Raw genomic sequence first — 20857 nt, 5'->3', positions numbered from 1 at the left:
CCTACTCCCCTGTGGGACCCCTGTTGTGGTGCCAGCCACAGGCTACCCATGAGAGTAAGGTGCTCTGAATATCTCTGGGAGTAGTTTCAGTCTTCCCCTTCAGCCACTACACAGCACAAGCTTGTCTTAAGGCTGACCCAACAGCTTGATGGTGCCAGTGGGTTCCTGGCATCTGCAGAGCTCCCCACAGAGGTGCAGAAATGCTAAGCAGCACTTTTAGGAGCTCAGGAGATTTTTGTCTGCTGGGGAAGGAAAAGTAGGGAAGAGCCTCTCAAAGGATGGCAGTGTTGCGTAGGAAGAGCAGCACAGAGGCAGGGCTGGCTGATCCTAAAAGATTTATTCTGCCGCTGGCAGGAACGATAGAGCAGTGCCCTCCCGTGGTGGCTGCTTGGCTGGTGGGGCTACATGGACAGCCTGGAGGCTGCAGCCTCCTGAGCCTTGAGCTCCTGCTCCCCCAGGGCATTGAGCCTGCAGTAGAACCCGTTGCAGTTGTAGCCCTCCTGGGAGCTGTGCTGGATCTGGGTCTTGGGCAACCACAATGTGGGGAAGATGTGGCAACACAACATGCACTGGTAGCCACGCTGGAGCACTCTCTGCCACTGGGAAGTGGTGAGGATGTCCTGGACCATGATACTGGCCATCCTGTCCCTCTCAGGGGCCTAGGGGTCATCTGAGGAGTCAGAGGAGGAGCAGATGCTCTACAAGAGGTTGTCAGGCTGCTCACACTTCTGGGGGCTGGTGTCCAGGCTGGAGGAGAGGCTACTTGGGCACTGCTGTGTTGCTCCTTTTGGTGCAATGAAGTAGCTGTAAATGAACTCCAGGACTGGTAGATGCTGTGGGTGCAGACGGGGAGCTTGCTGTTCAGCAGGACTGTGGGGCCACAGACTGCACAGGAAAGGGCCTGCAGTGAGTTGGGGGTCCCTGTAAGAATCTGACCCCCATGGAGTTGGAAGCAGTGCTGGGAACCATTCCTCTGTGTCTGTCTCTGTGGGATGCGAAGGTGGTTGGCTCTGTCCCAGTACATGCCCCTGGGATGCAGAGGTGGGGTTGGGCACAGGATGCTGGTGGGCACTGAGGCCCTGGCAGCACCAGGCACACCCAGCAGCTGGCTGGAGCCATCACACGGAGAGCCACGCTGGCATGGGGGTAGCCATGGGGGGGTCCAAGCTGGCACTCCCGGGGGCAGCACCCACTGCTTCAAGGACTCCTGCTGAGAAGACATGGGGGAGAAACCACTGTAGCTCAGAGATGGGGTGTGACTGCAGAAACCCACTGGGTCCCCAGAAAGTACCCACTGCCACCCACCACACAGACCCAGTCTGGGCTGGGCTGGGCTGAGGGAGCCTTGGTGGGGTGGCCAGTGCAGAGCCCAGGCTGTGGGTGCCCGCACTGCAGCCCCTGCAGCTTTGCCAGGGCCTGAGTGACATGACACCACATGAGTCCCATCTCCACAAGGTAGCGTGGCAGGCCCAGGCAGAGGGTTGGCAGCACACTCCACCTGGCAGTGTGGAAGGGACAGGCCTTCCCCTTGCCATTCCCTTGGTAAATGCTCTCTCTCTCTCTTTCTTTCCACAACCTGCTTTCCAAGTCATTTGGTGTCAGGTAAGAGAAGCTCTCGGTGTGTTGGCAGTGCCAGCCTGGAGCCCTGGGCTCGCTGCTCCCGTCTTGCCCCATGCTGTCCCCCATGCATGCAGTGCCCTGTGCAGCCCTGGCATGGCCTGGCTGCCCACAGCCTCTGCGGGGCTGAAGGAGCAGCCTCCCTGACCCCAAGATTGCATTCCCATGCTGCTGGCGGGCAGCTTCAGGCCAGCTGTCCTTTCTGGGATCGCCCTTCCAGCCCGGCTCACATCCCGTCTCTGTTCCCTTCCCCCTCCAGTGGACCAGAGCATGTTTGAGAACACCAGCGCCAGCACGGCACCCACCCCGCGGCTGCAGCATGTCCCTTCCTCGGCGGGCACTCTGCCACAGCCCTCCCGCCCTGCCAGCAGCCAACACCTCCGCAACCTGGGCAAGGCCATGGGGGCCAAGGTGAACGACCTCCTGCGCCGAAAGGAGCCCGCCGGCCTCCCCAGTGTGGGAGCGATGGAGGCGAACGCTGGCGTGGGCGCCATGCTGGGCACAGCACAGCTGGCTGTCGAGGACGGGTGAGTGTCCTGCATTGTGCATCCCGTGGCAGGGCCACTGGGATAGGCTGGAGAGGCCTCAGCATGGGGCTATATGTGACTTTCCCTCTCTGTGCTTGCAGGGCTGTCGGGCTGGATGCCTTTCCCCGGCTGGACCCCCCGCCCCCCATCACCAAGAAGCGGACACCACGTGCCCTGAAGACCCCGCAGGACATGCTCATTGCTCCACAGCCAGAGACCAGTACAAGGATTGGCACAGAGGAGCCTCCAGAACCACCCACAGACCGCCCTGACCTTGCAGAGGAGCAGCTGGATACGGGAGACCCATCCCCTCCAGAATGCCCTGGGGTGCCCAGCACGACAGGCACCCCAGAGCCCAGCGGGAACCAGCCCACTGGTGCCCTACCTGTGCCCGACCTCATCCATGAGGGCAGCCAGGAGAGCCAGTGGCGAGTGGGTGAGAGGGCCACCGAGCTGTCACCCCCCACAGAGAAGCCCTCACAGAAACCAAGGCTGGAGCATGAGCTACCAGGGAGCACAGGGCGGCCGGAGCCACGTACCCCTGGCTGGGAGGTGGAGGGGACCCACCCCGACTTACTGTCCTTTGAGTAGCAGTGGGGGAGCCATGACAGGGGCAGTGTGGGGGCTGGCTCTCCCAAACATGTCTCTTGCTGCCACTTGCCATTTTTGGGGTCTTTATTTTGGGAGGGGGAGCCCCAGGGTGGAAGGAGCCATTGCTGCCCCAGTGTGGGGCGTGGGGAGCCATGACAACCTACTTCTCCCCAGATTCCCGGGAGGGGCACAGCGTGTCCTGCCATGGCTTTTGTGGCTTCTGCAACCCCATCCTGGGCCTGTTCACCCTGGTCAGTGCCAAGGTCCTGTCCTGCCATGGTGTCACTACCATCCCATCTGCAGACAGGAGCCATGCTGAGCTGGGGACCAAAGGGGTGTGTGGGGGCAGAAGTGCCAGTCTGCCCCAATCCTATAGGCTCTGCTGGAGTCAGTGTCCCACACTGTTGTTCCCCATTTCTGCACTGGCTGCCTTGGTCCAGAGGATTTCCCAGCTTATGCCATGTGCTTGCCGAGATACCCTATCCCAGGGCGTCAGCAGGCTAACCCAGCTCTAGTGCTGGCTGCCAGGGAGCTGGGAGGGCAGAAGTGCCCAGGACCTTCTCCAGGTGATGACCCCATGGCAGTACTCTGCCCAGTGCCATCTCTCTGCAGCAGAGCCTCAGATGCAGGAGACCTGCTCACAGCACAGGCTCTGGTGGGGAGCAGGGCTGGACACTTGGGACTGCACAGGTCAGCGGGCTCTGGTGCCAAGCTCCTGTGAGACCCCCTTCCCCACTTATTTCCTGGTCTCACCCCAGCCATCATGGACAGGACCGCCCTGTCCAGGCAGGCAGCCCACTCCGTGTGGGCCAGTGTCACTGATGTCAGTGATGTCTTTGCAGGACACAAAAAGCCACATGGTTCTCTGACACTGCTCTATGAGTGTTACCCCATGGATTACAGAAGGGGTAGCCAGCCTGTGGACCCCTGTGCCAGTGCAAGGAAGCAGTTATGAGATGGAACTTTTTGCTTAGAGCTTTTATGTACACCTTTACCACAAAAGTGGCTTTGAGAAGAAAAGCTCCAAAGCTGAGATTTGGGCTGGAGGAGGCAAGGAGCTCATGGGTGGGCACTTCTGCTTGCAGCTGCTTCTGGGCCATGCAGGGTGGCTGGACTAAAGAAATATCTTCTACCACCCGAAGCCAGGTTGTACCACTGAAGGAGGCTGTGAGCATTTGTGATCCCTTTGCCTTGGGAGCAGCCACCCATCTCCTTCCTGTTGTCGTGGTGGTGCCATGGTGATGCTGGGGTTCTGAAGCTCTTGGCCCTGGGAAAGCCCTGCTCAGGAGCGAAGGGGATACAGAGATGCACAGAGCCCATGGTTGGTGTTCAGGTGTGTACAATGTGGTCACACTGTGCATGGCCAGTGTCACCCCAAACAGGAATCTGTGTATGTGTATTTGTGTGCTGCCCAGACCTGTGCTACACTGTAGGTGTTGATGGAAACCAGGCCTTGTAGCCCTTCTCTGAGGAACCAGCATCTTCCATTGCTGCCATCCCAAAGGAACCTTCTCCTTAATGGAAGGGTAATCACACTCACTGCCAGTCCAGTACTTCTATTTATGTTGTCAGGAGGTGTGTGTTGCTTGGGACAAAAGACACAGATTGCACAATAAATTTTTTTTTCTTTTTTACCCACTGACATGTGGCAGTCCCTTGATGGGCAGGGCCCCCCTGCACCAGCCTGGCACCTGCACAGGGGATCACTATCCCGGGAGACCGGTCTGGTGGGGAGCCGGGGGGCGTTGGGGGAGTTTGGCGGTGCCCGGGCTGAGAAGGGAACGTGGCTGCCCTGCTGTGCTTGGCATTGAGGGGACAGGAGCCCTAGCTGGTGTCTAGGATGAGGAGATGTGAGCCGGGGGGTAATGAGGATGCTGGAGCCCGCTTGTAGCCGGTTTGAGGGGACCAGACCCCGGGAGTGCTGAGGGCTGGCAGGGACGGCTTCCCGGGGGTACTGAGGGTCTGTGAGGAGCTACTTAGGGTGCTGGAGACCGCCTGCGCCCCGGCTGAGAGGACCAGAACCCCGCCGGTGACAGGGGCTGCAGAGGGGCCCAGACCGTTCCGGGCGGGCGGGCCGCGCCCCCCGCCCCGCCCCGCTGGGGGCGGTGTCGCCGGCGGTGCCGCCCCGTTTCCGGTGCCATGGCGGCCGGAGCGCGGCCGCGGCCGGGGCCGGGGCTGGGGCCGGGGCGGCCCGCGGGGCAGCGGCGGAGCGGCGGCGGCGGCGGGATGGCGATGTGAGGCGGCGCGGAGCCATGTCGGGGTGCGCGTGGGGCGCGGCGCCGCCGCTGCTGGAGGCGCTGGGCCGGCTGTGGGAGGTGCAGGCGCCGCTGGGCAGCGGCTCCTCGGCCTCGGTGTACCGGGTGCGCTGCTGCGGGGACCCGCGGGCCCCCCCCGGCGCCGTCAAGGAGTTCGTGCCGCCCCCGGGGCCGCGGCCCGGCCCCGCTCGCCGCCCCGGCGCCCGCCCGCCCGCCGCCGACTGCGCCGAGTACGGGTTCCGCAAGGAGCGCGCCGCGCTCGAGCAGCTCCGCGGACACCGCAACATCGGTAACAGCACCGGCACCGCGACCCGGGCACCGCAAACCCCCGCACCCGGCAATCCCCACGTCCTGGCACCCCAACCCCGACACTCCAACCCCGGCACCCGGCATCCCCCGCCCCTCGGCCCCCCGCCCCGCAGCCCGGGCACCCCCCGATCCTCCCTCGGATCTCCAAACGCCTCTTCTCGGGGACCCTCGCGGGCACCCTCTGTCCTTATAGCCCTCACCTCTGCCCACCCAGGGCAAGCCCCCAAGCCAACCCCTCCAGCCAGGGAGGGGAACCCGCAGCTCCTTTGGGAATACGGCATCCTCGCCCCCAAACCCACCCTCGCTGGCAGGGCATTGTGCCTTTTGGGTTGGCACCCCTGGGTGGGCAGGTTTGAGGGCCGTCAGCCTGGGTACCCCAAAGCAGCCTCGCTGTGGTGGGTGCTCTTGGTACCTCAACCCTTACCTGGACACGGGGTCTGCAGGGGATGTCCCCAGAGTGGGCAGGAGAGACAGGCATCACCCTTTGTGTGGGCAGAGAGGGTCACTGCAGGCAGGGCACCCCTGAGTCCTCCTTTGGGCAGGGTGCCAGAGCTGCCCTGGCAAGAGCCATGCTGCCTGTGGGGCAGCAGTGAGACAGTGTGTGCCTGCTGGCCTGCCTGGGCTGGGCTGGAGCTCCTGGGCTGCCTCCACAGATGGGAATGAGTCTGGGAAGGGAGGAAGCCTGTGTATTTGAGGTGGCTGCTGGAAGTGCCCTAGTTCACCCACTGATACTATTTTTTTGTTGGTACGAAATATTTTTTAATGCCATAATGTGCCTGGACACCCAAACAGAGCTTGGGTCCCACTGTGCAAGATTTATCACAGGAAAGAGATAAATCTCTCAAGAGATAAATGTCTCAAAAAGAGTGGCACTACATCCAGTTTGCCCCCCCGCTTATCCATGTCCCCAGTTGTCCTGAGCAGGAGCACCCAGCCCTGTCTCTTTAGCAAAGCCTGGTGGGGTGTTGTGAGACCGGCCTGTCCTCTGAAGCCCGTAGAGGTGACAGGGCTGGTTTTCCCTTGCTGCTTCCCTCCGAAGCATGATTCTCCATCCCTCTGAACATCACCAGTTACAAAACAGCTGGGCTGCCCCCTGCAGCTGTGGTGGTGTGCAGTGGTGGAAGGGGATGACCGATGCCTGTCGCTGTGTCTCGCTGCAGTGACTCTGTACGGCGTGTTCACCAACCACTACTCTGCCAACGGCCCGTCTCGCTGCCTGCTGCTGGAGCTGCTGGACATCAGTGTGTCCGAGCTGCTGCTGCACTCCAGCAACCAGGGCTGCTCCATGTGGATGATCCAGCACTGCGCCCGAGACGTTTTGGAAGCCCTGGCTTTCCTGCACCACAAAGGCTACGTGCACGCAGACCTCAAGCCACGCAACATCCTGTGGAGCGCAGAGGAGGAGTGCTTTAAGCTCATTGACTTTGGACTTAGCTTCAAAGAGGGGAATCAGGTTTGGAATGTGCTACTCTTGAAGCAGATGGCTCTGTGTTGTGTGGCTCTGTGATGCTTTCAGGTCATGAGTGTAGGACTTGACGTGACCTGATCAGAGTAGCTGAGCTGGTGCTGAGGGTTTCCTGGAAAAGGCTAAAATGTTGTCTGGCCCCAGAAACAGAAGCTCATGTTCCCATCTCCTTGGGATGTCTCTGGTTTCTGTTGATGGCTTAGCCTTTGTACTACAAATTCCAGAGTAATTGATGCACTGAGAAAAGTGGTGTCTCAGCTTCTTGGGAAGTTTGGCAGTTTTTGCATGGTCAGACCAGTGGGAGCACCCAGAAATGCAGAATTTGCTTTTATCATCCCTTATCATGGGTAGTAGGAGTCCAGACTTCACCATTAGCTTCCCCAATCAATTGTGTTATCTCTGGCAGTGTCCTTGTGCTTGTCTTTACCCTAGCTTCAGCAGCTTCCCTTTTTCAGGAAGTCTGGATGTTTCTTTCGAGCCCATGCTCTGGTTGTGGGTGGGCAGTGTCTGTTCTTTACTGACATGGACAATCTCTGCCTGTTCTACTCTGCTTCTCTCGTTTGCTGAGCTTTCTCTCTCTCCTTGCTGTCACTTTTTCGTTTTGGTGATACTGAGTTTTCTAAGTTTGTTCTTGTCCATTTTATTCTCTTCTGTGGCTTCTCATGGAAGCAGAGAGCCTGTGGGCTTGATAGAGCTTCCTTTCACCCCTCCCTCTCTCAGTAAAGCTTTTCCATCAGGTAGCCTCATAGAACATTTGCCTGTGATCATTGGGTGATGGATTTTTTCATTCAAACTTTGTCCTGGCTTGTCCCCATTCCGTCCATGCTTCTCTTTTAGAGGTTTTAAGTTAATAGACTTTTTTATACTGGTTTAGCTGGTATTAACAGTACAGCTCACTGATTGTGAATATCAGAGGGTTGTGTGGGTGACCTGTCTCTGAATTCTTTGGTACAGGAGCTGTTTTTAATGTTTGGGCTTCTTAACTCCTCCATGTTGTCTTCAGTTCTCCCACGTTCTTGACTGAGTTTGTGTTGGTAATCTGTTGCTGTCTATCAGCAAAATACATGCTCCTGGTGTCCTGTGTCTAATGCACATATTTTTATTTAATTCAGGTCTGTGTTTTGCTGCTTGCTCTGTGAGTTGCCTCGTAATAGGTGATCAGTTGTTTTATTTGCTTCCATGGTTCCTTCCAATCTGCTTTCTTTGGGCTGAGTTTCCTTTGCCCTTTCTCACAAACACAGTGGCTGCGTGGGGTGAACCGTCTGACCCTGCTTTGCATGTGCGCCAGGTATCAGCGTCTCCTCCCACCCCTGCCTTGGGCAGCAGCCTACGTGCATGATTTCCTTATCTGAGTCAAAGACCATGCTACTTTTATGTATGACAGTCCTGCCAAGCTTATCCTTACGTCAAGTTTCCTGCTATTACTGTTTTAACAGAGAATGGCTGTACATACAGCAAGGTCTCAACCACTTGTGGCTCTCAAAATGCTTTAGGTTGTAGGAGTGACATTCCATCTCACTCTTTTCCCTGGTGCCATTGACCGTGGTGTTTTCTTTATCTCTGAATGTTTTTTGGTGGGGCTGCCAAATTGCTGCTTTTGCCATGCTGGAGGTTCTGCTCCTTGCTGATAGGAGGAGGGACACTGATGAGCAATTTGTGTATTTTTTTTTTTTTTTTTTTAGAGTCTGTAAACCACTTTTGAGCTCTGTTGGAAAATGTTTTCTGTAAAGTGTATTTTCAGTCAGAGAACCAGATAATCTTGGGTTGACTGTATTATCCTGATAGGAATTCCCAATCCTGTGCCTTATCCAGGAAGTAGGCTTGCATATTCTGTGATTTTCTGAGTGTAAAACAAGCCCTCCCATGTTAAAAAGATGCAGCATGCAGTTTGTCTTTGTACACTTGGCTGGACAAAGCCACAGCTGACTGACCAGGTATTGCCTGAGACCACAAGGCTGGACTGGAGCCTTCAGAGCAGCCCCTCCAGCCAGCACTTGTGTGGTTTTGTAATTTCCTGTTTTCTTTGAAGCAGGCAGTGTATGGGCATTTTCTTCTGCTGTGCCAGCCACAGCAGCTGGGCAGGTATTGATTGCTGCAGCACTTGAGGCTGTGAGGGGGAGAAGGAAGAGGTGTGTGGGAAGTGCCTTTGATAATTTCCTTGTCTGAGCATTAGGTGCCTGCTTCGTTCTTTTAACATTTTGTTCCAGGGAACATCAGCACTTGAATGATGGCAGCAGTTACTGATCCTCACTGCTCAGATAGGGCTGTTTGTGCTCTCATGCAGCTGATGTGGGAGCACAGTGTGGGTGTTCGACTCTTATCCTGAAATTTCTAGCGTCTTCTGTGCTTAGGAGAGGCTAAAGGGCCAGTCTGCAATGACATCCAGCCTCTTCCTCCCAGCAGTACTGTCTTTCAGAGGGGGCAGATGTTAGTGGGATGCCTGCTGTTTTGCTGGGAGATGTTTTCTCTTCCAGATAGTCTTGTTTTTTCCTCAGCACAGCAGTATAGAGAGTTGAACTCCCTGCCTTGCACAAGGCTGTACAATGCTCTCTGTCAATTTAGCAGTAGTATTTTGGGGCCCCATTTGGAAGGATAGCTGTGAATTGATTTAAGGATAGAGTGGAGAACGTGATTCTGGAAAATTAACTTTTTCTGTGTGTTTTGTCTCCCGTAGGATGTGAAATATATTCAAACAGACGGGTATCGGGCTCCAGAGGCAGAACTGCAGAACTGCCTGGCGCAGGCAGGGCTCCAGAGTGAGACAGAATGTACCTCTGCTGTGGATCTGTGGAGTCTGGGAATTGTTTTACTGGAAATGTTCTCAGGAATGAAACTGAAACATACAGTCCAATCTCAGGAATGGAAGGTGAGTGAGAGAGAGCTACTGAGAGCATTCTTGCTTGAACCAAACAAGTCCTTGTTCATAACCTGGATTTGTGAGGTAGCACCTGGCAACTAGATAGTGTTTCCAGGATGTTTCTCTAATCCTATTGCTTTGAGGATTAAGGTTCCAGAGCCTTAAAGACACACCTGCCCTGTGGGACTGGCATCTCTGAATGCTGCCTGTGTTCAGGTTACTGAGAGGTGAGGGTTCCAGGCGTCTGTGTTTGGAGCCTGTCTTGCCTAGATTTGGTAGGCAAGTTGTCCTGGTTGTTGTTGTAGCACAGGAGGAAGAAAAAAGTCAGTGGCTGATTTTTGTCAGCTAGTTCAACAGCACAATGACAGAGGAATTATTTGCTGATTTTAGTTTAATGTTAGCTCTAATTTGGGGATCTTTTTGTAAGTCTATATCCTGAGAAAACAAGAGGAAGTCTCTGTGTTGTGAGCCTATCCTCTGTTTTGTATGAAATAACCTTGTTTTGTGTTACCCTTCCCAGTAAGAATATCCTTTCAGCATCATAACCTCCACAGTCACAGCAAATTTTCCTGCATATGGAAATTTCCAGCTTTTGCACAGGCAAATGAGAAAAACTTCATTTGATGTGAGCCTACTAGTTTAACATGTGAGGCTTGGGCATTGGGGATGTCTCACAAAACCCCACAGTACTACAGCCCTCTGCCATCCAGTCTGGAAAACGGTGGGATATTGCAAGCTTTGCACTGGTCTGGTTTTTACCTCCCTAATCACTGTTTCTTTTTCTTTGCAGACAAACAGTTCTGCCATCATTGATCGTATATTTGCCAGTGAAGGGGTGGTTAATTCAGCCATTCCAGCTTATCACCTCAGAGACCTTATCAAAAGGTATCTTATCATATTTGCCTACTGGTGCTTAAAGATGTGTTCTGTAAAGTCAAGCCTGTAGCCTTGCTTTTGGCAACTTAGAGCCTACACTTAACACTTCCTTTTTTTTTTTTACATCTCCCACTGTACTCATAACGAGTGCAAGCATTATCAGAGATGTTTTGGTTCCTCTGATTTTGGTACAGTTTGGAGTAAGTACGTAAAGAGTATCAGTCACGATGTTGATCATTTGCTCTTTCAGTGCTTAGCACTTAAAGCCAAGAGATTATATTTGGAGAATACTGAAGACTTTGCTGCTTTGGGAGAGTGTTGTCAGAAACGAGGGAGAGGGGCAGGAAGTGCTGCTCTCCGCTGCTGTCAGGATTCAAATGCTCTTGTGAAACTCTACTGAGAAGTCTGCCAAGGGGATTGTTGTCACTGTTCTGTGACTGTGCTCTGAGGCTACAGAGTGAATGAGGACACAACTGGGCAGAAATAGTATTGGGAGCCACCGGTAAAGCTGAGTAGGGCATGTTCTCAGGCAAGCCCTGGGCTTTGAATCCCATTTGTGGAAAGATGTGGGAGCACCTTGGTGTGTGATAACTTTCATGAGACTGCATGCATGCCTGAGATGTGGGCTGAATGACCTGGGGAGGTCAAGCTGGAACATGCTATGTTCCCTGTAAACTTGTAAGTGAGCAACTTTCTGGTGCTGAGAGACATCAAGAAGGAAAGCCTGCTCTGCCATATACCCAAAATGCTTTCAGGGGATCCTTCTGGTGTGCTTCAGCTGTGGGTTGGAAGGTGTGCTTCTCACTCTTCTCTTTGTTCCATAACCACCCCAAAAATATGGTATTCCTCTGTGCTGGCTTCCACTGAGTGGAATTTGTCTGTGCAGGAACGTCCCACGCAAGAACATAAGTGTGTCTTCTCTTCCAGCATGCTTCATTGTGACCAAGGCAAGCGAGCCTCCGCTGAGAAGGCTTTATGCAGCCCGTTCTTCAGCATTCCCTTTGGTAAGCTGTGTGTGTCGCTCCTGCTCACGGCTCTCAGCATGTGCTGGAAGCAGCACAGAGCACAGTTCAACTGTTGTTTCTGGTTCAGGCCTCATTGCTGCTGCTCTGCGGCTCTTCCCAGCCCTCCATGGTACCGCAGCAGGCAGGTCAGAGTGATGCCTGTGCTCTCAGTGCTGCCCTGTCTCTCCAGCCTCATGGGCTGTCACTATTCCCTGGTTGGACTCCCATTAAATTCTGACCAAGAGGGTATTGGCAGCAGAATTCATCTCAGGGGACAGAAATAACCAAGATATTTACCTAATATTGTGACCATCGAGGTGCTTTTGAAGAGTGAAATGCTATTTATGGTGAGTGGATGGGTTTTCTTATGCCAAGTGTTTCCCAGTTGAGAAATTGCCAGGAATGTGAGTGACTGAGGCAGTGGCTGGTGGTGGCATGTGCTGCTGCCTCTGCATAGGTCAGACAGTCCCAGTGTGTTCTCAAGGTGTGAGCCCTTTTTGCAGTGACTGGCCTGCCTGTTCTGGTGCCTGTGTGGCAGGTCATGGACAGATGTCACTGTCACTTTCATCTGACCCTTAAATTTAGTGAAATAGAGGTGTTTCCTCAGGACCTCCCCGTATGGGTAGCAGGTGGTCAGCAAAAGGTGGGCTGAGATCTCCCTGTTTTCTGTTCCAAAAGCAACACAGTAGCATTCTCCGGAGCTTGTCTTTTCAAGAACACCAGTGAAGAGCTCTGCATCCAGCTTTTCTCCAGCATAAATTAATGCTTCAGGCATCCAGCTTCTGGCTGGGCTAGGAGTTCCCCTGGAATCTTAGCCCTGCTTTTCTTAAGCTCCTTGCTGTACCTTGCAGCAAAGGTCACTAAGTGTTGCTTCTTATAGATACTGATATTTCTGTGTATTAGGCAAAGGTAACAACTCATTCCTGTTTTCAAACTTCAGTTGCATCTCAGAAACTGGGACTGTTGTAATCAAAGCTGCCTTCCATGGCTGAACCTTGCAGCCAGTAGTGCTTTAGAGCAGAGGGAATAGTGTATTGGCAGTGCTTTCTGATCTAGTTTTAAACACACAGACTTCTAACTGTACAGAGGAAGGTGCTTCTGTGGTTAGTGCTGTGAGTTTATATAAGAGCTTCTGTTTTTCTTAGTTCTCTTTGCTGGTTCTTTTCTTTGCCAAACTTGTGCTTATGCTTGTCTGCACAAAGAACCATTTACTGTTGCTTTCCTAGCAGGTCAGAAAATGATCTGTCATTGCCTTTCACTTGGACACAGCTTTTCTGTTTAGAGCAAAGACAGATGAGAATGGCTTTCCTTGTCATTTACAGCCAAGTCTTGACTTTCCAGTTCATCAGCTTCTTTCCTGTGTTGTCGGTGTGGTTGGTGTCACCTGGCATTTGAAGAGGAGCAGAGGGACTGGGTAGAAAGTACTTCCTAAAGCAGAAGAGTATTGCAAGAAATGCGTTTGTCACTTGGGTACAAGAATACCAGATGGCTCTGAATTCTAAGTGTTGGTTTGTCTCCCCCTCTGAAAAAAGACATATGAAATGAAGGACAAATTTACCTTAGTGTCTGTTTCTTCTTCTGCGTAGCAAGTGACAGGACAAGAAGAAATGGCCTCAAGTTGTACCACAGGAGGTTTAAATTGGATATTAGGAAAATTTTCTTCACTGAAAAGGTTGTCAAGCATTGGAACAGGCTGTCCAGGGAAGTGGTGGAGTCACTATTCCCAGAGGTATTTAAAAGAAGTGTAGATGTGGCATTTGATGGTGGACTGGGGACATTCGGTGGTGAACTTGGCAGTGCTGTGTGGGACTTGATCTTACAGGTCTTTTCCATACTAAATGATTCTGTGAATAAAAGGGGCAGCATGTAAGACCAAGGTGACACTTACATGTTCTTTCAGTCTCCAATTCATCTGCTGTCTCTTGGTTGCAAATAGTCCTGTGGAAGAATGGTCCTCAAAGTTCACTTGAAGCTGGAATATGCCTGGTTATCTGAAGGCAGCACTTTTCTTCAAAGGGCTGCCCTGAGCGATTCCTGGCATCATCTAGACTGATAAGGCCTTTCATACCCTAAGCTTTTCCCAAGGGCTTTTCCATGTCAGGCAGGAGGAGATTTACGTTTGTGCTTACCTTGCATCTTTTCTTGGACTATGAGATCAACGTCTGTCTGTGCCTAGTAAAGATGTCAGCTCCCTCATATGCATTATGTACTTTACTTGGAAAAGTATTTCCTAGGAAATAATAGCCCACTTTGCAAACGTGGTTAGAAGGCTCAGGCTGGAGAATTGAAGCCATTTCCCTTTTCTGTCCCCTCTCACTGTCAAGTGGGAGAGCTTTGAAGTACTGCTATTGTGTTCAGCTGCTGTAGCTGCCAAAACAAATAAACACATTAACGCTCTCTAAGTACTGCAAGTTGGGCTTCCAGATCTTAAATTCATGAGTGGCCTGCCAGTCCTGTCCAGGAACTGCAAAATCAAGCTTTTTTTTCTTGGAGAAGTGACACTGTCCCTGCAGCTTTGAGTTTATAGAGGATATCCTCATTTTCTGCTGTTAGCCTTTCCACCTTGACTGTTTCCTTCTCCCACAGTGGTATCTATACTACACTGTTCTGTGCTGCTTGTCTTCTAGAGCCAAGTGCCCAAAGTGTTTTATTTCTGCTGCTATGAAGTTGTTCACAGGATCACTGCTCCCCCACCTTGTGGCCATGCCTGATTCTACAGCACTGCATTAAGTAACCAAATAGTTTTCCCCACTTCTGTTGCAAGGTTGTATGGTGGTCTTCAAAGCAGTGGATTGCAGTTGGTTTTTGAAGAGGGAAGGTTTACATGCTGTTCAGGGAAAGATACTCTAGGGAGATCTGAGGCCTGTGCCTTAGTATGATTTAAGAATTGGAGTTACAGAAGCTGGCCAGCCTTTTTTCAGCTTGTCTGTTAGCAGTAACAGGAGAGGTAAGTTGCAGAGTAGTTCTTTCATCTTCTCACATCTTCACATATATGGGGTAGTTTGTTCAACGAGCGTAGCTCTTGAGGTCACATCAATTTCTGAGACTGAGCTAAGTAGACACAACTCTAGTCTTCATTTAAAGAGCAATTTCAGGTGCTAGCCTCAGAATAATTGCAGAGTGCACTGAACCCATCGGAAGAGTCTCTCAGTGCACAGGTGAGGATAAGTTGGAAACAGAGAATACAGACTGTAAATGCAGGTAAAGGAGCAGAGAAGCAGAACTGTACTGCAAGGAGCAGTGAGTGCTTGTGTATCATAATGCATTTTGAGTCAACTTCCTGTTTTCTTGCTCCTTTGATTTCTTTTCTTTAATTCTTTGGATGTCAAACAGCTCCCCATATCGAAGATTTGGTGATGCTCCCCACGCCTGTGCTGAGGCTGCTAAATGTTCTAAGTGATGCTTCTCTGCAGTGCGAAGAAGAATATGAAGGTTGGTGCAAGCCATGCAATTCCCACGTAGCAATGTTGTCTTACAGACTCTGTTTTGTTTGCCTCTGGGGATGTGAGAGCAAGCAGGTGAGCAATTGATAGGCTCAAGAACAGTAAACAAAGAGCTGCTCGGCTGAGATTCGGTACCAAGTGGTTCAACTGCACCAATAGAGAATAGACTAAGAGGCTGAGAGAGGAAGCAGAGATTGTAGGAATTTCTTGAAGGATCCCAAATTTAAAAACAAACAAACAAAAAGTTTATTTTTATTTTCTTCTTTGTTTAAATGCCTGCAGACTTCATTGCGTGTTTGTAGCTCTTGAGCTTCCACTGGACATGTACAGGACTCTGGAGTTCAGTAGCACACATCCTTAAAAAATTGCTAATGAACTTATCCAAGATCTCAGCAGAGAACTGAAATATCTCATTGGAGTTCTTAAACTGTGGTAGATGGCCAGGCATGTTGGTGGAATTTGCATTTCTGCTTGCTGTCAAATCCATGTGAGTGGCAAAAGCTAGAGAGCTCTGGGAATACAAGTTTAAAGGCCAGGTTCTGCTCACACAAAGAAGGGCTTGTGGCAGCTACTTTAGTTCCCCTCCTCCCAGTGCCATAGCAGACACTCGTAAATCCCAAATGTTTTAGCTACTGGAAGGCCAGTCTTTGTGTGCAAGGAAGAGCACTGTTCATGTGCTCCAAACCCTGCTCATGGAGGTTCACTGCCTGCAGGTCTGTGTTCCTGAGCCTCAGTTCAGACACTTCCTTCTCATTAGGTGGCCATTAAGCAGCATAAGCTTCTGCTATGGCACTTCATGCTTGTTTATTTTAAATTGAGAAGAAAAAGCTATGTGTTGACTAAGTGTTCTTGATGTGTTATCTCGCCTTCATTTGTTTCTTGGCTCGTCTTAGTTTGCAAGTGAAAGACAACCAACTCTTTCCTTTCTCAGATATCCTGGAAGACATAAGGGAGGAGTGTCAGAAATATGGACCGGTGGTTTCCTTGCTTATTCCAAAGGAGAATCCTGGTAAAGGCCAAGTAAGTGAACGGAGGGAAGAGGCTCTGTATTCCTACATGCTCTCCATGTGCTGCAGGACTGCTGCTCAGTGCCTGGAAATCTCTTGGCTGATGGAAGTGCTAAAAATAAATGGCTATTTTGAAGGACAGCACAGGTTCCTTCCTAGTTACATAAGGTTGCCCAAACAGCTTTAGCAGGGGGGCTGGGATATGGGATGGAAGTGTAGAAGCTAATGGGTGGGAGAGGAAATGTTGAGGATGTAGAGCATTATCATACTTTCTCCCACCTTACCGAATGAGGAGTAGGAGATGAAATCCCAATTCAGAGAAGCAGCTCTTTCCTTTTTAGCTCCAACGCTCTGTGCTCAGCCAAGGATGGAGGGGAAGACTTTGTTCAGGAATGGTTTTCCCAGCTGCGGGGTGGGAGGGAGTGAGTGGCATGGAGCACTGGAAGTCTTGTTTCTCCTCTCTCTCTTTCAGGTCTTTGTTGAATATGCAAATGCTGGTGATTCCAAAGCTGCCCAAAAAATGCTGACTGGAAAGATTTTTGATGGCAAGTTTGTTGTGGCTACGTTTTACCCACTGAGTGCCTATAAGAGAGGATATCTGTACCAAAACTTGCTGTAGGCAGTAGCAACAATCAGGAGAGTTGTCTTGCTCCTCTTCCTCACGTTTTAAAGTTGAATGTGCAAAAGATCTTCCTAGCCCTGCTTTCGAGTCATCTGTGAAGGAGAGATGCGAAGGACTTGAATGGGCTTTGAAACCTTTACTGCTGCTTTGTGATGTGCCGAGGAGGCCGGGATGGCTTTCAGCGTGTGCCTGTGTGTGTGTTGTGCTTGCTCGTGTGCAGGGGGCGTGTGGCTCTGCCCTGGTGGGCGCTCGCACGGCAGGAGCGGTGACGGTGGGAGCCCGGCAGGCCGAGCAGACCTTGGCAAGCTCTCTTCAGCGATTTGCAGTGAGACCAAAGTCTCGGCCTTAGCACTTGGCTCTAGGGAGAGGGTTTCTCTGTTAAGCTTTCCTATAACTCCAGCACTGGGGAGGAAGAAGAGGAGGAAGGCTTCCCTGCTTTTTGTTGATACCTATAATAAATAAAGCAGCAAAAACACCATCCTCTCTAAAGCAGACCAGGAGGACTTTTGAGTCTTCTCATCACGTAGAGCAGAGGGAGGCTGTGAAATCGGATCTGCTGAGCCTATGGGGTTGCCCTGTCACCGTGAGCCAAGCAGAGTCATCCAACTGACCTGGCACAGACATCTGTGCTGAGGCAATGAGATGTGGATGACAATGCCTGTGGGGAGCTGAGCTTGCTTGTATGCCTGGAGTGGGCCGAGACTGGTGGTGGATAGCAGGTCAGAGCAGTGGCAGCCTCAGTCCCCACACAACCTGTAAGCACTTTGTAGCCTGAGGTGATGTGAAAACTCTGCCATGTGGAGTCATCTTTCTAGCACATACCCTGTGCTGGCACTGATGCTCCCTAGCTCTGATGCCAAATCATCTGTAATATGTAAGCATCTTTAGGTGATGTTTTTGGAAAGGAGTGCTACAGCACGCAGTATTCTTTGTGTCTCAGCAGGACTCCTGCCCTGCGAGTCTTATAAGAACAAATATTTGTCTGTTGTAGGTCCCATGCTTGGCTTTTCTGTGATGTGCATTTTGGTTTTGCATTAACCCATTAGACTTGTAGATTAGAAGCACTGACACTTTTGGTCCTTCATAGGTTACACAAAGGGCCTGAGGCAATCTGAGATCCTGTATGGAAAGGGCTTAATCAGTCATCAGACTTGACTGGCCAGGAGAAGGTCTTTCCCACTGTCAGGGACAACAGCCATGTGCTTTTGGGGAAAAAGCACTGGGCCAGCAGCATCGCTGCTCCCCCCAGAGCATGCTTTGGTCCTGTGGCTGCAGTGCTCAGGCAGACCCTGCACAGCTGCTGGTGTGGGGTTGGCAGTGACTTGTTTCCCAGGGGTGTCCAAACCTGTAACCCAGCAGAGCCTCTCCCTGCAGGGTAGGCACTTTGCTCCTGATGATCACAGAGTGAAACAGCCCTGCTTACAGGGTGACCAGCTTGTGGCTGGTGGTGGCTTGTGACCCTGGTACCAGTTTTAGTGAGGAGGAGAGCCCTCCTGAATTCTTTTCTCCAGCTGAAATAATTGTGGGCAGCTGCCTGAACCATCCCTGACCTTCCCTGGAATAATACCTGAATTACCTTGCAGTTTACTGTTTGCATCTTGCAGATGCTGGACTTGCTGGAATCCTGCACTTAAAAGTTCCTGTTGATTTTTTGCCCTGTGTGTGGTGTGTCAGAAGATCCAATGTCTGTAGCATTTCACAAGTCTGAGTTCCTCTCTGTGCTGGTGTATAGTCCTGTCTACTGTGGCCCTTCCCAAACTCCCCCTGAAAGGACCAATCTCTGAATTCTTCTGTTGCCTTTGAGATGGTGGGCTTGCCAGGGAAAAAAAAAAATGCCACAATGAGTTTTAAGGTGTGATTTGCTGATCACATTTTTCTGGGAATGACGCTACTTTGGTGTACATAGCTGTTAACCAACTTTGGGGTGTGTGATTCATTGCTTTTAATTTAACTGTCCTTGCAGTGAAGCACCTTTTAGTGTCTGGGAGGAACTGGATCATTAACTGGGTGAGGGTTTTTCCTATGTGAAGAGCAGTGTTTAAAGTATTGGTAGGCATTGACTGACTGCCTCAGCTCTGTGTTGTTGCCCCTCTGTCCCTGAGGGGCTGAGCCAGGGGTCAAAGCACTTTGGCCCAGACTTACACATATTGAATGCCATCATGTCAGCAGCATTAAGCTGGCAGGAACAAACCTGAGAGTTCCTGCCCTGCTGAGTGCCACCCACGTGGGGACAAAGGGAGCTCCCCTGGGTGCTGTCACCTACAGCAGTACCAGGACAGGGAGATGTTGAGGTGCAGGTGCAGAACTTGAATGTGTTTTAAGTTCTCACATGCATTTCTCTAGGACCGTGAGCTGCTCTGTCATCTTTCAAGCATATCTCTTTTTCAGTCAGAATTATGCTTTGGGATTTTCAACAAAAGAGCTATGCCAGGATTAATCTTTAGAGAGGATCTACAGCCTGTTCCTGCAGCATGGTAGAGCTCCTCCACTAGAGTTTGGATGGGGTTTTGTTCAGCTGCTTTAATAGGACCTAAATGAATCCTCCAGATGCAAACTTCTGCTATCAGGTCTTTTTCTTCTGATGTTCATTGACCATGCTTGAGCACTGAGCTGGGCAAAAAACCCAGAGCTGCTTTTCATTTTCCTTCTGGTGAGAGCTGAAGATGCTGATCTCTGTCCTGTCACTGGATACACCCCTCTGCAGGCTTTGGGATACAGGGAGATTTCGATGCGCTTTGTTGTTGTTCCTCAGCCTCTGCCTTCATAGACTTTCTCCCAAGATGAGGCTTACTCTGGTGTCTCAGCAACCTAGTGGTGGCTTGGCATAAGTTTTAGCCCTGCTAAAACCTGTGAGTTTCTTAACTCTAGATCGTATCTCAAGTGTGAGTGGTGATTCAGTCCAAGGTGTCTGTCGTGGCATGTGCCTGGATGGGCCTGGCTTTCCTTGTCTCTAGACTACTGCCTGCTTGAGGTGCAGAAGTGTTGAGGCTTTCCACTCAGATGCTTGCTGGGTTTCCTGGTCTGTGCTGCTCCCTCCCAATAGCCCTTGGTGTAGCACCGATCTATGTAGTCCTACCTTAGTCGTAGGGTAACTGGTGTTTAAGTCACTGGCCAAAGCACAAGTCAGCTCTGATCTTAGCTGTATTCCTAATTTTATTCTCACTGGTCTTCAGCCTCCTAACAACACAGCCTAACAACGGGCACTGTATTGCACCTGGGTTGTCTTTCCAGGGGGTTCAGTACACTTCCTCCTGCTGTGCCGGATCCTGTAACCACGTGCCTCCCTTCGGGTTAGATGTCAACTGTTGTATCCCATCATGCACCCTTGCTGAGCAGATGTGTGCTTGATACAGGTGATTAATAAACGATGCTTCAGTAGGAAGTGGTTGTGCAGTGTGCTGTTCTTGTGGCACTGATGGTGAAAAAAAACGTAGCTGGGCAAGTTCTCTGTCACCCTGCGCCAGTCTGGGGGGACAGGGCTGTGACCTGGCCATGGTGGTGGTATTTATGCTTGGCTGTTGGAACTTACTCACCTTGTGCGCCAGCAGGGCTGAAAACCCCGTTGGGAGCGCCGGGGTGACCTCTGCCTGGCCAGAGTCCACCGTGTCCCCTCCCAGTCACTGGAGGCTCGGCTGCTTGCGGCAGCACCGCCTACGGACACCTCACACGGGCGTGTTCCTCGCTCGCTCTGGCATAAGGGCTTCCGAAGGGATGTCATCCGGGGGGGAAACCACTCCGTGACGCAGGAGCCTTCCCGGCAGATGATGCGGGTTGCACAAGGTCCCGCAGCCGCCGGGGGGGCCGCGTGGGCGGTTCTGTGGCTGCGGCCGCGCTGACACAGCCCCGGGGCCGTGTCTCAGCATCGGGCCCGGCAGAGCTCGGGAAGCGCTGGGACAACGCTCTCGGGTACACGGTGTGACTCTTGGGGAGGGTCCTGTGCGGGGCTGAGGGTTGGACTGATGGTCCCGGTGGGTCCCTTCCAACTCGGGATGTTCTGTGACACCAGGCGCCCTCTGAATAACGGGACGAGCGGTGTCTCACCGGTCCCGGACCGGCACGGTTCCCGGGCCCGGCTGGCTGAGGGGGCTGTTCCCCGCGGGGCTCCTCCTCCGCAGGGACTCGCGTGCGAATTTTTGGGTGGATTTGGGTTTTTTCCTTACGGGCCCCTCCCCTCCGGCCCGGCCGGGGCCGCGCGCTGACGTGGCGCGCGTTGCCATGGCAGCCTCCGGCGCGCGCCCCCGCAGCGGCCGCTCCCATTGGCGGCGGCGCCGCGAGGGGGTCGGG

The 20857-nt window shown here is 52.1% G+C and overlaps 2 protein-coding genes and 1 long non-coding RNA gene across 6 annotated transcripts in view; 2 read left to right on the top strand and 1 right to left on the bottom strand.

Moving 5' to 3' along the window:
- Window positions 1-4373, top strand: part of NOS1AP (nitric oxide synthase 1 adaptor protein) — a 44858-nt gene extending 40485 nt beyond the window's left edge. For 2 of the 4 annotated variants that reach the window (XM_032696694.1, XM_032696695.1), the window contains exons 11-12: window positions 1877-2144; window positions 2246-3381. In XM_032696694.1, coding sequence (XP_032552585.1) covers window positions 1877-2144; window positions 2246-2735 — 758 coding nt within the window. In that variant the 3' untranslated portion in view covers window positions 2736-3381. Of the gene's footprint in view, window positions 1-1876; window positions 2145-2245; window positions 3382-3577 lie in introns of those variants that run through there. The other 2 variants (XM_032696697.1, XM_032696696.1) reach the window with 2 other exon arrangements.
- Window positions 4374-4941: 568 nt separating this feature from the next.
- On the top strand, window positions 4942-19955 carry UHMK1 (U2AF homology motif kinase 1). Its single transcript, XM_032696181.1, has 8 exons — window positions 4942-5279; window positions 6460-6752; window positions 9439-9630; window positions 10412-10506; window positions 11425-11501; window positions 14835-14933; window positions 15876-15964; window positions 16424-19955. The coding sequence occupies exons 1-8, from the start codon at window positions 4988-4990 to the stop codon at window positions 16568-16570; spliced, it is 1284 nt and encodes a 427-aa protein (XP_032552072.1). The 5' UTR covers window positions 4942-4987; the 3' UTR covers window positions 16571-19955.
- Window positions 19709-20772, bottom strand: LOC116790807. Its single transcript, XR_004358505.1, has 2 exons — window positions 20107-20772; window positions 19709-19985 (listed from the first exon to the last, which is right to left on the bottom strand). It is a non-coding gene; the product is annotated as an uncharacterized LOC116790807 (long non-coding RNA).
- Window positions 20773-20857: the final 85 nt, after the last annotated feature.

This window comes from Chiroxiphia lanceolata, chromosome 9 (genome assembly GCF_009829145.1).
Source record: "Chiroxiphia lanceolata isolate bChiLan1 chromosome 9, bChiLan1.pri, whole genome shotgun sequence".
NCBI lineage: Eukaryota > Metazoa > Chordata > Aves > Passeriformes > Pipridae > Chiroxiphia > Chiroxiphia lanceolata.
This window is presented reverse-complemented; position numbering and strand designations above follow the sequence as displayed.